The sequence below is a fragment of the Budorcas taxicolor genome, chromosome 19 (genome assembly GCF_023091745.1).
Source record: "Budorcas taxicolor isolate Tak-1 chromosome 19, Takin1.1, whole genome shotgun sequence".
In the NCBI taxonomy this organism is placed as follows: domain Eukaryota; kingdom Metazoa; phylum Chordata; class Mammalia; order Artiodactyla; family Bovidae; genus Budorcas; species Budorcas taxicolor.
Window position 1 is genome coordinate 53,445,600 of NC_068928.1, and position 15,633 is coordinate 53,461,232.

At 48.0% G+C, this 15,633-nt stretch overlaps 1 protein-coding gene across 3 annotated transcripts in view; it reads right to left on the reverse strand.

Moving 5' to 3' along the window:
• TNRC6C (trinucleotide repeat containing adaptor 6C) overlaps positions 1 to 15,633 on the reverse strand; it is a 75,018-nt gene that overhangs the window by 21,251 nt on the left and 38,134 nt on the right. For all 3 annotated transcript variants that reach the window (XM_052658873.1, XM_052658872.1, XM_052658871.1), the window contains exons 5-9: positions 10,659 to 10,874; positions 8,136 to 8,302; positions 4,753 to 4,833; positions 3,427 to 3,484; positions 1,399 to 1,541 (exon numbers count right to left, since the gene is read on the reverse strand). In XM_052658873.1, the coding sequence (XP_052514833.1) occupies positions 1,399 to 1,541; positions 3,427 to 3,484; positions 4,753 to 4,833; positions 8,136 to 8,302; positions 10,659 to 10,874 (665 nt within the window). The remainder of the gene's footprint in view (positions 1 to 1,398; positions 1,542 to 3,426; positions 3,485 to 4,752; positions 4,834 to 8,135; positions 8,303 to 10,658; positions 10,875 to 15,633) is intronic.

Consider the following 15,633-nt stretch of genomic DNA (forward strand, 5'->3'; position numbering starts at 1 on the left):
GATGGAAAAATGGGCGAAAGGAAGAGGGGGAAAAGAAAAAAGAGAAGCAGGATTAAGATGCTGTTTTCATTTTAACAATTATTTTACAAACACACATATCAGCTTACATAGTCTCATCACCACCAGCCCTGCCTATGGGTAGGAGTCAGGAGAGAGACAGTGTGAGTCTTACTTGGAAAACACTTTAACCACCATTTTCAAACAAACAGGCTCCTCTGAGAGCTTACTAACAAGGCTCTGGGTATACGCTAGGTTGAGATCTGCTGACATTCATCGCTTTTTGATTTCATACGGCTTAACCTGAGTACTCTTGCCTAAAAAATCCCACGGACGGAGGAGCCTGGTGTCCACGGGGTCGCAAAGAGTTGGACATGACTGAGCGACTTCACTTAACTTAATAATAAGGTAAATTATAAAACAGACAAAAACCTTATTTTTTTTTTAACATTTACTGAGGCATCAGGTCCTTTGTAAATTTACCTCATCTAACTTCACAACAAGCCTAGAATATTATTTCAGATTTTAAAGATACAGAAATAAGTCAGGGTCCCACACTTGGCAAATAAAAATTCAGGATGCTGAGTTAAACTGGAATTTCAGATAAACGCCTGATAATATTGCAGACTAAGTGTGGTCACAAATGATTCATTGTTGTCTGAAATTCCAATGTCCCTGGACACAGTGGTGCCTGGCACAGTGAGGACTCCATTGCGTGGAGCTCCGGTTGGAAGACACTGCTTATCTGAGAACAAAGACCAACTCTCGTCTCTTCTCCTGAGAGCCTGCTTCTTGTGTCTGTTTGCTTTAGAGTTGTCTTTCCTTGCTTCTATTATTTTTTCAAGGTCAGACATTTTGATTGAGCTTAACAGGACACTGTTAAGCTGTGTGACCCCCTCTGAGGTCACACCAGTCTGGAGAAACTGCACCAAGCAGGACAGTATTGAGGGGCGTGAACTGGCGACACCACTTGCTGAAACATCTCAGGTGGTTTTCCCGCACCTGTGGGTTTTCTGAAGTGGCTCATCCAAGCAAGGCCCACGCCCAACCACTTCTAGACCTTTCTCCTAGGATTAAACATGTAATACATCATTTCCAGTGGGAAGAACTGTACACATAAAACCATAAAATAGAAATCTGATGACTCTCATCTACAGGACAAATTCAAGCAGCCAAGTTTACCCACCGGCATGAAAATCAGTTTTCAATTTCAGTATTTTTACTTATCACATCATATGAAATACTTACAATACTACCTCTTTTGAGTCAAACATTCATATATACTAGAAAAATGGGTAAAAGTCACTTAAATATTACAGTCCAGTAACTTTCTAATCCAACACAGTGAAAATGAAAATCATGCCTTGTTAAAAACAAACTAAAAGCCACCTAAACGCATACCTTGTCAAGGAAGGTGGGGCGGTCCACGGAAGACTCTTTGGAGATAGGTGGGCGGCAGCCAAGGGGCTTGGTGACCATCCCGTTGTAGTCGGTCACTCCCAGTCCACGCTTGTCCACGTCCACCTTCTTTTCCAGCAGAGCGCCTGGGGCATAGCAGACAGAGGCAGCGTTTGAAACAAGATGCCCAGGGGGTTGGCTGTGAGTGCTGAGCACAGACGGGTGCCAGCCGACACCTCAGGGAAGGAGTCAAGACCTTCGCCCCCCAGAGGACATGGCCAAGCGCGGGAGGCTGTGGTCTGGCCCCTGCTCCATATCAGCCACCCCTGCCCCAAGGGGGCTAGGCCCTTCCTCTCCCCTGGGACTTGTCGTCTCCCTTTCCCAAAGAGGGCCTTTTCCCAGCTGTCCCACCTCATACCCATCGACTTCCACCTGCTGAGTCCCTTCTGGCTGCAAGGACCTGTACAGACGGTGGGGACACGACAACGCAAACCAGTCTGTCCTGTGTTCCTTCAATTCAGATACTGGTGTCTGTTCAGCTGCCTCGAAGCTCTGGGGAGGCAGGACTAACTCCCTACTGATCATGCCCGGTCCCTCTGTCCTGGCAGCTGACACCACACATCTGGCATTTGCATGCGATTACAAAGTTTGACCCTCATTATCTGTGAATTCTGAGATGCTGAATTCACCTACTTGCTAGAATACACTTGTGGCCCCCACATCAAAACTCGTGGTGCTTTTGGGTCATCTGTGGACACATACAGGGCAGGGAAGAGTCTGAGCCCCAGATCTCACACACACACACACACACACACACACACACACACACACTCACTCACTCTCTCTCACACTCACACACTCCTGGCTCAGGCTCTCACAAAGTGACAAGTGTCTTTCTCGTGGTCTATGTGGGGCCAAGTTCGACATCTCTGTGCCCTCTGTTGGTCATTTCAGTGGTCCCCGTGGTCCCCAAGCCAACGTCCTGAGCATGAGAAGGCTGCATGGCGCCTGCCTCATTCAGCAGCTGCTACTGAGCAACAAGGGGGTGCAGCTGGAACAGGAAGACACAGTCACCATCTGTGTGTAAGGCTGTGGGGAGGGAGCTAAAGTAACATCTACAGTGTGAGATGAAGCTTCAGAAAAGATGGAAAGCAGATACATTTGTGGACTCACAAGATGATGACTTATTTTTCTTTTTTTAAACAAGAACTTTTTTCTTTTTTCTTTTTTTTAAAGCTGATGGCATTGGTGTAAGTAGAAAAGTGAACAAAATCTATGATCATTATTAACTATCCCGGGTCAGGTCACCCTTCTTAGCTAACATTTTATTATAAAGAAACATGGCTGGTATATGATTATTCATGAGACATATGTATTACACAGAAACACACAGGACTTCCCAGGCAGTTCAGCAGTTAAGACTCTGCCTTCCACTGTCAGGGGGTGTGGGTTCGATTTCTGGTTGGGGAACTGAGACCCCACACACTGCAGGCTGTGGCCAGAGTAAAGGAAAGGAAAAGAAAAAAAAAAAAGCTTAACTCTCCTCACAGCCCCCCAAACCCAGGGTTAACGTATTGACTGGTTGACAAAAATGCTGTGGCCAGAGGCTTGGACGACCCCATCCCTGTGTGTCCCTAAGGAGCAAGGGGTCAGTACTTCCTGGTCTAGTACTTTGGCTCACTCAGCAGGCATCAAGCTGGGCACGTGGCCCCAGCACCTTTCTCTAAGAGGGTCACTATCTCCTCCCCTCAAAACAGATGAGGATAGTATCAATTCACCTATTTGTTGCAGAAATGGAAAAAAAAAAAAAAAAGAAACGGGAAAAGCAGACGTGGTTCCGTGTGGTGCTTGACCGTCTGTCCCCAGAGACCACCAGTCCTGAAGGGTCGGCCGTGCGGCAGGTGTACACCCTACGGGTGACCCTGTCTCTCGAGCACGTATTCAACCACTGACCCCTGAACTCAGAACACTGAGACTCACAAACCCGTATCTTTAAAACAAAGTGAGCTCGAGGTGTGTCCTTGCACTTACTCATGGCCTGGTCGAGGTTCATGTTGTTGCTCTTCAAGGCCTCTTCAGCCGGCTCTCTCTGCAGAGGGAAGCGGAGTTCTCATTAGGAGGTGTGGCAACAGAATGAAAAGCTTGCGAAGAGCTCGAGCACTGTTAATGCAGGGACGTGATCAACAGTAACCTGACATTGTTCCGTTTAGGAACGAGAAACACTTTTCTTCTGTGGTTAGAGACAAATGTCTTCTAAATAAAAAACCCTTGTCATAAGAAAACATATTGAATTGATTTTCAGAGGGAAGAAGACTTTAAACCCCAAATGTCCACTGCCAGGGGAGTCCTGTCACTGACTCTCTGGCCAGTAGGGTGACCTCTCCCAGGGCAGCCACAGGGACTCACGGGGAGAGTCAGATTCCAGGATGTGTCTGTTGTCGACTACTTTTTGCCAAAAAAATGTAAAAACAACATAACACGAAACAAGTACTAATAGATGCATTTTGATAATCATCTCTCAGATTGAAACAGACTAGTCTTGGTGGAGACCAAGCAGGGCTTGATGCTGAAGTGCTGCAGGGCTGCTCTGGGCCCTTCACCTCGCAGTGGGTGGGGAGGCTGGGGCCTGGGCTGAGCGTGCGCGGGGTCAGGGGCCTGCATCCTGTGAGAAGTATGTGGTCCCCTCTTCCAGTCTGGGGCCGCTCCAGACCCATCCCAAATGGGCACCCATGGCAACCAAAAGGTAAACGCTCATTTGAGTAAAGATTTGGAGAGGAGACATCTGAAGGCACTGCTTGGCAGGTGCAGGAGGTATGGTTTATGATCTGAACGCTTCCACTCGCTCTTGGGAACTGAAGAGATGGGGAGCCATTTTCAGAGGAACACCCTAAGATCTCCAGCTCTCGCTACACACGATCTGAAACTCGGGCACCAAACAGGTCTGCTTGGGTTTCTTTATCTGGATGCAAGGTTTTAGTGCTTTATACCAAGTTCTCCCTTGAGATCTTGGTCAACCTTGCAGAAATGAATGAAAACTCACTTTTAGATGAAAAGAAAATAGAAAATTGTATAAGCCAAGGAAAATTAAAAGTCACCCATCATTTTTCATTCTAGTAAAAGGTCCTCACACCTTTCTAGACAGAAAGGATGTGGATCTTTGCTGTCGTTCAAAGCAAATCCTAATCCCTAGGCAGGAGTGCCCAGGTGAAAAGGGAATGTACGAGTTAGGTTTTGCCACCAAGCGCATCCCCCAAAGTCTTCTTCCTGCACTACACGTGACAAGGCGGACACAGGACACAACAGGGCCGCGCAGGGCCAGGCACACGGCGGCAGCGGGAAAGGGGGGGCGCCAGTCACCGGGAAGCCCATGTCTGTGAGTTGCTTCATCAGCCGGGTCATGATCCAGGCCTCGTCCTGCTTGCCAGATGTTTTCATGCCCTAGAACCGAGGGTGGGAGGAGAGAGTCCATGAGGCAGGTGCTATGGTGTTGTGTTAAATTACTTTCTACTGGAGTAGAGTTACTTGGCAGTGCTGTTAGTCTCTGCTGTACAGCAAAGTGAAGCACCTTTACGTATTCACATGTCCCCTTTTTTTGGGTTTCCTTCCCATTCAGGTCACCACAGGGCCCGAGTCCCCAGTGCTGCAGAGTGGGTTCTCGTCAGTTATTCATTTCATACACAGACTCAATAGGTCCATGCGTCAGTCCCAACCTTCCAGCTCCTCCCACCCTTCCTTTCCCCCTTGGTATCCATACATTTGTCCTCTCTGTGTCTCTATTTCCGCTCTGCAAACAAGAGCATCTGAAACACTTCTCTAGATTCTGCTGAGATGCGTTAATATAGGTCTGTTTCTCTCTTTCTGGCTTACTTCACTCTGTGTGATACTCTCTAGGCCCACATGAGCCACATTTTAATAAAGCATTCTTCCAGAAATGGGAGACGCCCAAAGCTCGTGTTGATTTAAAGTCACAGCACCCCCATGTTAGCGCTGAGCAATGCTGCGCTGCCCGCCACCCTGAGTGTCTGGTGGCTTGTGCTACAGACGCTTCAGGGTGCTCCTGCAGTTGGCATGTGTGTGCGATCTATGGACTTAAAGCAAGATAACGATTCTTTCCCCTCAGAGGATACATTTTGTTCATCACAAATAGGAACCGCGTCCATGATCAGATAAGCATGCTAGGTGCTCCCTTGAACACGACCCTGTAATAACCATATAAAATCCACTGAAAATTACATGGCTTGTGCCCTTTTATAAGCTTTGTTCTAAAAGATGACACAATACAGGGTGTTCGTTCCAACAGGATGAAAGTAACGAAAAAACCTGTTAATTCTGTTAACTCATGGCCTGCGGGGCGGAGAAGACAGTGAGGAGAGAGCGGTGAGGGAGGGTGAAGACAGGAGGAGGGAGTCGAGCGAAGAGGAAAGGGTGGCGGGGTGGAGAGGGGGCCGTGGGGACGGTGCGGGGGCTGGGTGTCAGGATGTGACCCTTGCACAACCTCCTGCTCTCCTGCAAGGAGGGGGATCTAACGATGCATTCACGCCTCATACAAACTATTCTCCACAGCGCTTTCAAAACTGGGCCTGGGACTTCCCTGCTGGTACAGTGGCTAAGAGTCTGCCTACCAACACAGGGGACTTGGGTTCGACCCCAGGGGCCATGCCAGGTTCTTGACTCCAACTGCCAGAGACGGTTCCGACTTGGAGGTGATGCCTCTTGGTCCCTGTCAGTACCTTCCATGGGCATGTGCATCGAGTTTTCAAATCTTACTTTACTTGGGGAGGATCCCACATGCCAAGGAGCAACTAAGCCCAGGTGCCACCACCATACAGGCCTGAGCGCCTACAGCCCTTCCCTACGAGGGAATCCACTGCAATGAGAGGCCCGCTCACTGTAGCTGGAGAGTAGCCCCGGCTCGCCACAACTAGAGAAAAGCCAGGGCACAGCAATGAAGACCCAGGGCAGTCAAAAATGAAGAAAGAAAGTTTAAAAAGCTTATTAAAAAAGAACAAACCCTGGGAGAATGGCATTGAAACACGTATATTACCATATGTGAAACGGATCGCCAGTCCAGGTTCGATGCATGATACAGGGTGCTCGGGGCTGGTGCACGGGATGACCCAGAGGGATGGGATGGGGAGGGAGGTGGGACAGGGGTTCAGGATGGGGAACACATGTACACCTGTGGCGGATTCATGTCAATGTATGACAAAACCAATAAATATTGTAAAGTAATTAGCCTCCAAATAAATAAATAAATAAAGTGGGGGGAAAAAAAAAACCTGGTAAATAACTTCAGTCGTGTCTGACTCTTTGCCACCCCATGGAATATAGCCTGCCAGGCTCCTCGGTCTATGGGATTCTTCAGGCAAGAATACTGGAGTAGGCTGCCATACCTTCCTCCAGGGGAGTCTTTCGGACCCAGGGTTTGAACCTGTGTCTCTTACGTCTCCTGCATTGGCAGGTGGGTCCTTTCCCACCAGTGCCACAGTCACAGGACACAGTTTGTGGGGTGACTGTAAACTGACATGCTGGCTTTCCTCAAGGAAGCAGCCTCTCTGGAGGTGATTATAATCCTTCCTGTGTGGCCAGAGCCAGGTTTGCCAAGAATACACAATATTTTAATTCACCAGTTCAGTGTTTCTGGTCCTGTCATTGACTGGATGATTTGCCAGCCAGACTGTGAAAAGACCTAATTTGAAGCCTGCCATCACATCTACTCTTTATGAGCAGAGAGCCCTGGTTTCAGTTTCTGGGTTCTGCTAACTGCCAATTGAGTGGCTTTCAAACTGGAATTGTTTTAAACGGATAATACATTCACACGATTCGAGAGCAGAAACGAGGGGCACAGGGAAGCATCTTCCTCCTACTCCACGCCCAGTCCGCTGAGTTCTCCTTTGCTTCCTCATCCTTCCAGACAGTTCTGAATTCTACAGAGGCTCTTATGAGTGCGCGCATGACTCACACATCCATTTTTCTCTCCTTTTCCTCTGCCCCCTAAAATTGGGGATGTGCTAGACAGAGATTCTGTGCCTTGTCTTTCACTTGGCGATATATTTTGGTGATCTTTTCATATGAGTATGTTTGAAGTTTCTTAAAAAAATTTTTTTTTAGTTTTTCATAGTATGGAGGTAGCATAATTTAACTAGTTACGCCATCAATGTACATTTAAGTTATTATTATATATATATATTTCTTTTGCTGTCCTATGATAAGTAGGAGACACAAGGGACGTGGGTTTGATCCCTGGGTTGGAAGATACCCTGGAGAAGAGAATGGCAACCCACTCCAGTATTCCTGCCTGGGAAATCCCACGGACAGAGGAGCCTGGTGGGTTACAGCCCAAGGGGTCGAAAGGAGTCCAATAGGACTGGGCACGCTCGCACATTCATACACAACATGCCCCATTATGTTAACATAACAATATTTTTGTAATGGAAAATAATTATATTTTCTAGCAAAATTTTTGGTGAGATGAGTGGTACTATCACACCTGGCTGGACCTCTCTCCACTGTGCGGCTTCATGGAAGCATCTGGATTCACCCATCAGTCCCTGCTTTCGCGCTGCTGTGACAGCAATGCTGTGTCACACTCCGCACTCAGCAGAGACCCCCTGAGAGGGCCGCAGGACCCCCAGGGTCCTCAGGGCACTCTGGGAGCCTCGGCTCCCTCTGTCACTAACTGGAGAGACCACCTTGACACTGCGCAGGGCTCAGCATTCACCCCCCGGGGCCGCACGCACCTTCTGGAGCCCTTTCTTGGGGGCGTTCCCCCAAGAGCTGCAGGAAGAGGGGCTCTCCTGCGAAGCCGCATGGTTCCACACGCCCCCGTCCTCGTCCTCCCACTGACTGGCGCCGAGGTTCGTGTCGTCCCCGCCGCTGCCCCAGCCTTCTTGCATAGATTTTGAAGCTAGAAAGAGAGGGAGCAGGAGTATCAGTCACCATTCCCGAAGCAGACAGGGGCACCTTGCGACGCTGTTGAGGGGAGGCAGGGCAGAGGGGTGTACAGCACCTGCCTCTGACTCCTCTGTCCTCCCTTACGCCTGAGAATTTAATTTTTCCTACTGGGCGTGTAATGTACGTGTATATGTGCGTCTGTTTTTGTCTTCCAACTCCAGCTATTTGTAATCTGTGCTGTTTCAAAGCCCTTAACCCACTAGAGGTCACTTTTTAAAGACATATTTATTTATTTTGCTGTGCCAGGTCTTAGCTGTGCCACATGGGATCTTCCATCTAGGCTGGCGACACGCGGAATCTTTCGTTGTGGCGTGTGGGGTCTAGTTCCCTGACCAGGAATGGAACCTGGGCCCCCTGCACTGGGAGCGTGGAGTCTCAGCCACCGGACCACCAGGGAAGTCCCTAGGGGTCGTTTTGAAACAAGGACATTCTAACGCTCAATCCTGGGGGCTACCGAAGGTGGCCGTCGCCAAGTAACATGAGATGCCGGTAAAAGGCACAGTCCTGAAAACGACCACGGTCCTCCACGTCACGTGGTACGTCACGCGCACCGGTGCTCTCCCAGTGCGACCAGACCTGAGCCGCCTGAGGATCCTGAAAAGTTCGGCAGGTCTGTGCTCGGGCTCAGCAGCCTGCACTCTTGATGAGCTCCCAGGAGATGCTCCCAGAATGACAGGAGGGACACAGCCGAGCGCTCAGGCAGAGGCAAGCTGAACACTGAGTTTCAACTTTAGGATATTATTGTTTTCTCCTTTCTTAAAATACAAAGTAATCTTTGGTGTAAAAGTCACCCCAAATTCTCCTTCCTGGGGAATCTGAAGAAGGCCAAAGATCAGGTGACACTACAGTTAGCTACACAGTCTGTAAGACGATGAAGACTCGAGGCTAACAAGGTGGCCAGGCATGTAATTAGGCCTCCGAGGACAGATGATACAAACAAATACATTGCCTCAACACCGGAATCTACACACCCAGGGGTTTCCCATCCTTCCGGTTTCTCACAACAAGTGACATGAACGGGACACATAATCCGGCCAAATGGTTGGCACACAGAGCACACTGTCCGTGCCGACAAAGTAACAAAACACTCAAACAATAAAGTTACATTTTTAAGATCTTAATAATGTCAAAAAAAAAAAAAAAAAAGCGCTTTTGCACCCATGTGAACAATTAATGTTACACTGGTCTTAAGTCAGTCAACTTACGTTCATACTACTGTCAGAAGTGTCACACCGTAAAGCAGCCACACCTTACAGAATTCCACTTGGTGAACATGATCTGGACAACAGTAAGGATGCACATTTCATGTATACTTATTATACTTTCCAATAATGGGAGGAAAACACAGCATGTTTTTTTCTCTTTGAAAAAAGAGAATCCAAAGCTGAATTTTCTTTACTAGGCAGCAAAGGCAATGACAGCCCACTCCAGTACTCTCGCCCAGAAAATCCCAGGGACGGGGGAGCCTGGTAGGCTGCAGTCCATGGGGTCGCTGAGGGTCGGACACGACTAAGCGACTTCACTTTCACTTTTCACTTTCATGCACTGGAGAAGGAAATGGCAACCCACTCCAGTGTTCTTGCCTGGAGAATCCCAGGGATGGCAGAGCCTGGTGGGCTGCCGTCTATGGGGTTGCACAGAGTCGGACACGACTGAAGCGACTTAGCTTAGCAACTTAGCTTAGCAGGCAGCAAAAACAAGGCAAGTGTCAAACTGTGGAGTAATGTATTTTTCAAAACCCAAACTCAAACAGAAAAATGACCTGCCTTATCCACCTGTTCAGTGAAAGAGCAGGTTTAAATTGTCTGAATGACAGGTAGGACAATTCTGCTGAAGAAGCCTGGAGGCTACTAACCATCATTATTTTTCTCTTTTAAAAGGAGAACATGGACTTCTCTCAAAAGCTCCTTTTCCTTCATTTATCAGACAGGGCAAATCTTTCTTTACAGCCTAAGTTTAACATTAGTTTTAAAATGTGGTGGCTCAGACAGTAAAGAATCCACCAGCGATGCAGGAAGACCCGGGTTCAACCCCTGGGTGGGGAAGATCCCCTGGAGAAGGGAATGGCAACCCACTCCAGTACTCTTGCCTAGAGAACCCCATAGACAGAGGAGCCTGGCAGGCTACAGTTCACGGGGTTGCAAAGAGTCAGACACGATTGAGCAACTTTCACTTCAAATGTAAATAAAATGAGGAAAGTGTCCTAAAACACTAATTCTTAAAATTAAATGAGAAGTAAGCCTCTAAATAGAGTACGTGTGGCCCATTTCCAAACAGCCGACCCAGGGCGGGCAAGACGCTGGGCTCACCTGGTTTGCACAGGGCTGGGGCGGCAGTGGGGGCGCTGGCCCTCCCGAATGTCAGCGCCGGCTCGGTGGGCTGGTCCCCCCATCCGCTGCCGCTGCTGGGTGGCTTGCCCCACGCTGCTGTGCCATTATCAACCAGGGTGGACGGGGATGATGACTCCCCCCAAGAGTTTTCAGCCTTCGAATGAACGTTAGGCATTTCTCCCCAGCCCGACGAAGCTGAAGAGGGCACCGGGGAGAGAGAAGACAACAAAAGTGAAACAGAGAGAGAGAGAGTAAGACTGGTGATTTCAAGTTCAAAAGCATTTTGAGATTAATTTTAGGATGGCTTTTAGGAGAAAGTGAAAAGGAGACAATATTAAATCTAATCAGATTTGTCTTTTTTTTTTTTTAAGTTGCAGTCTTCTCACTTCTGACCCCTACTCCCTTAAAACTGAAAGTCTGTTATATTAAAAACTATTCAACTCACACCATCTGCAACAAGATAGAGTTTTAAAAAGTAGTTTAGAACTAAAGTTTAAGGAGTAGCTCTTTTGCTTCTGGTGTTAACAACCTAAAAGAAATTTCATATTAATCTCTTACAAAAAATTTACGAGTTGCAACGTTTTTCTTTTTTTTTTTTGACCAACCGTCAAAAACACAGCTCTGAGCAAACAAAGAAGATAGAAGAGGAAACATATACAGATAAAGTAATAACAAAGCACCCAGATGGTTCTGAGGTACGAGCAGTGAGTTGGGAAAGAGTTGAGATATCAGTGTTAAAAGATGGGAACCAAATGGAGGAATTATGGAGAAGGGTGGTTCCAAGCATATCTCAGAATTCTGCTTTCATTCCTCCACCCCATCCTGTTGCTAGCATCCTGAGCCGGGCCTTGTACCAGAGATGAGGTTGCAATTAAGCGAATTCAGAAGGTTCTAGTGTTACTATCTATGAGGCAAAGACGAGGTTAAGAGACTAGGCCACAGTAAGGATCTCCCCATCTTCTTTATTGGAGAAGGCAATGGCACCCCACTCCAGCACTCTTGCCTGGAAAATCCCATGGACGGAGGAGCCTGGTGGGCTGCAGTCCATGGGGTCGCTGAGGGTAGGACACGACTAAGCGACTTCACTTTCACTTTTCACTTTCATGCACTGGAGAAGGAAATGGCAACCCACTCCAGTGTTCTTGCCTGGGGAATCCCAGGGACGGGGGAGCCTGGTGGGCTGCCATCTATGGGGTTGCACAGAGTCAGACATGACTGCAGCGACTTAGCAGCAGCGGCAGCACCTTCCTTATACTTTAGTAAGACAAACATTTTACGTCATATGCAAACTTCCAAATCAACCTGAATTCTGATCTTTGTGCCTTTGCCCACAGGCTCACTTGATAATACTGAAAAGTCACGTTGACAGCTCACATCAGCTGTAATTTTCATACAGACATAGCTTCTCACAGGCAGAACTGTGAATGCTTTAAATACTAACTGAAGAATAGAAACCACAAATAAGCCAATCACAAAATTTAAATTTTTTGGTTAAAACATGGGTATTACCATCTCGGCTATGAAACCTATTAATTTTCTGACTAAAAATAGCATGGAATCAGCTCCCTTGATGCTTTACTCTAATAAAATACAACAGTAATGATTAATGATAAAACTACCTACCACCTATGAATCATTTAAAATTACAAGCTGTATAATGAGCAAAACATTATATGAATTATTACCAATACCACAGAATGTGTTAATCACTCAGTCATGTTCAACTCTTTGCTACCCCATGGACTGTAGCCAGTCAGGATCCTCTGTCCATGAAATTCTCCAGGTAAGAATACTGGAGTGGGTTGCCATTCCCTTCTCCAGGGAATCTTCCCAACCCACGGATTGAACCCAGGTGTCCCGTACTGCAGGCAGATTCTTTATCGACTCAGCCACCTGGCTAAAGGTACCTTCAGGGAAGTTAGCCCTGATCACTACTGTCGGCAAAGACTAACTATAATATTACCTGTAACTACACAAAAAACAATAATGCATGTTGGGAGAAGTGGTTTTACAAATTGAAGGAACAAAGTTAGGAAAATTAGCATAGAAGACAAAAACTAAGGAAGTTTTGCGAAGCTGAAATAATTCAGGTGTTACCAAGTCAATCAGCTGCAAAGCTAGTGATTTATTGTCGGCAATTAAATAACAAAATCGCCTGATCAAAAGGCAGGCACACAGGGACTTCCTGGTGGTCTGATGGGTTAGGACTCCACTCTGCCAATGCATGGGGCACTGGTTTGATCCCTGGTTGAGGAATTAAGATCCCACATGCCCCACAGTGTGGGTAAAAAGGAGACAGAAAGAAAAAGGCAGATACACAGCATTTCTCTAGATTACTGTGTTCCAGTTCGACTGGGTTTGAACTAGATCCAAACAATCCAGTGTAAATCCTACACTGCATTTCATAAATTAGTATCGGTTTTCCTTAGGCTCATCAGAAAACTAACTAGTATTAATACAGTAAGAATGGGACAAAATGATTGTCCTGTAGCATTTACTTTTACAAAACCAGACACACACACACAAAAACCTACGCAATCGAGAAACCATATTTTGCGAGACAGAGATCAATATCCTTAAGTGGTGATGATCAAAAACTGAAAAGCAACTTAAACCCCAAACTCTGAGGTTAGTGAACATTCTGTAAAATCAGCGAAGGTCAAGAGTGATGCTGCAGAATCTGTAAAAGACCTGCTCTGTAGCAGAAACCTCATCAGACACTCGTCGGGTCTGCACTTTGTTTGGAGGGGGAATCCCAGCTGATCAACAACGAGCAGGCAAGTGTTCAAGCCGGGAGCTGAGCCACAGCCTAGCAGATGCTGTCACTGCTGCTTCCACCTCTGATCCCAGTGGCCCGGGTACCACAAGCCCCGACGGGAAGGGCCAGGCGCTGTATGTGTGAAAATGAATGGAGAGGACCCACAGGAAGCAGCACCTTGTCACTGTTATGAAGGGAACTGAGGGAGGTGTGACTGATCCTTCTGTAGCACAAAGACAGCTGGTCCCCCAGACCAGGACAGGGACAGGGTCAGATCACCTGTGGTCCCTGAGAGGGATGGACTCTGCTCTCACTGCAGAGTAGTGCTCAGTTCAGGACAGACGGGAATATCCTAGGTGATGTGGGGCAAGGATAACGCCTCAACGCAGCCAGACTGTCGTTGCAGAATACGAGACTAATGTCATCAATGAAAAATTACTGAGTCACCCCATCATCCTCAGTGACACAGTACGTGTGCACAGTCTCTGCACAGGGCTCAGCTGTTGTTCAATCACTAAGTTTTGTCCAACTCTTTGTGACCCGTGGACTGTAGCCCACCAGGCTCCTCTGTCTATGGGATTTCCCAGGCAAGAATACTAGAGTGGGTCGCCATTTCCTTTTCCAGGAGGGCTCAGTGAAAGTGAAGTCACTCAGTCATGTCCGACTCTTTGCGACCCCATGGACTGTAGCCCACCAGGCTTCTCCATCCATGGAATTTTCTAGGCAAGAGTACTGGAGTGGGTTGCCATTTCCTTCTCCAGGGGATCTTTCCAACCCAGGGATCGAACCCAGGTCTCCCGCATTGTGGGCAGACGCTTCACTGTCTGAGCCACTATGTGCAAGTAAAGGCTCTAACATTTTATCTGTCTCTGTCAAAGTGGTTGAAATAAAATCCACAGCTGCTTTCCCACTATTATGACATAAGGCCCGGATCATGACATCACACACGTGCATAAGGCCCGGAGGACGGAGAACAAACAGGAACCCGGAAATAGTCACCATGGTGGACGGGGCACGTTTTCCTTCTATGTTTGGTGAGACTGTGCAATTTGTTTAAAAATATATACATTATCTATAAATATTTTTCACATACAAGTAAATACCTTTGGCTCTTCCAGCCAAACAGGAATGCCTTTATCCAGGGTGAATCTCAGATTCCTTGTCTACTAAAAACCATTAAGAGGAGATTCTGAGGGTAACATATTCAAGAGGAAAAAAAAAATCACATCACAAATGCATGTGATGCTGTCCCTATCTCTGTGGGGTGTCATGGATGTTGTATGCTACACGTAGCAGCAGGCAGGTATGTATTTCACACGTGAGACCCCCACCACCTCCCCTCCACCTGTGCCCTCAGCAAGCTACTTAACTGCCCGTTTCCTCTGTAATATGAGGCCCGGGTGGCTGTCAGGACCACATGAGATGAGCGTAAGATGTGCCGCACGTGGTCGCCCGGCGCTGCCAGGCCACGCTTGTCGCCAGGACCCCGGCACCAGGCACATGTCAGCAGGAGCTTTTTCAGAGACAGTGAGCAGGGGGTGAGGGAGAAGTCATGGGAACGAGGACTTCCAGAAGAAAGACTTGGGTGGGTGTGATGGGATAGCCGAGTTTAATAATAATTTAGTTTTGGCTGTGCTGGGTCTTCGTTGTTGCGCAGGCTTTTCTCTAGTTGCGGCGAGAAGAGGCTACTCTTGTCATTGCGGTGCCTTCTTATGTTGCAGAGATGGGCTCTAGGGCGTAGCCTCCATAGTTGTGGCCCGTGGGCTTAGCTGCTACGCGGCACGTGGGACCTTCCCAGATCAGGGATCCATCTTGTCTCCTACACTGGCAGGTGGATTCTGTACCACCGAGCCACTAGGAAAGCCCAGAACCCTACCATCTTAGACAGAATCTCTCCTCTCGACCTTGGCCCTCTGCTCATCGCCCTTCTCCCACAGCTGCACCTGCTGCCCCATCTCTCGCTGAGACCCAGGCTTCTGCATCCAACCTCTGCTGTCCCCTCGACAGACACATGCCTCCCGTGTGCGCCCTGAGAAGGCAGTGCACCTCGCCGTGACCTGCCCACCTGCCCGAGCTCTGAACCCTCCCTGCTCCTGCAACCAGATGCTCTCCCAGCCTGGCTGCTGTATCCACCCTCGCCCCTGGCCACTATTCCTTCCCCTCTCATGCCAAACACGGCTGAGCTCAGCTCTTCTC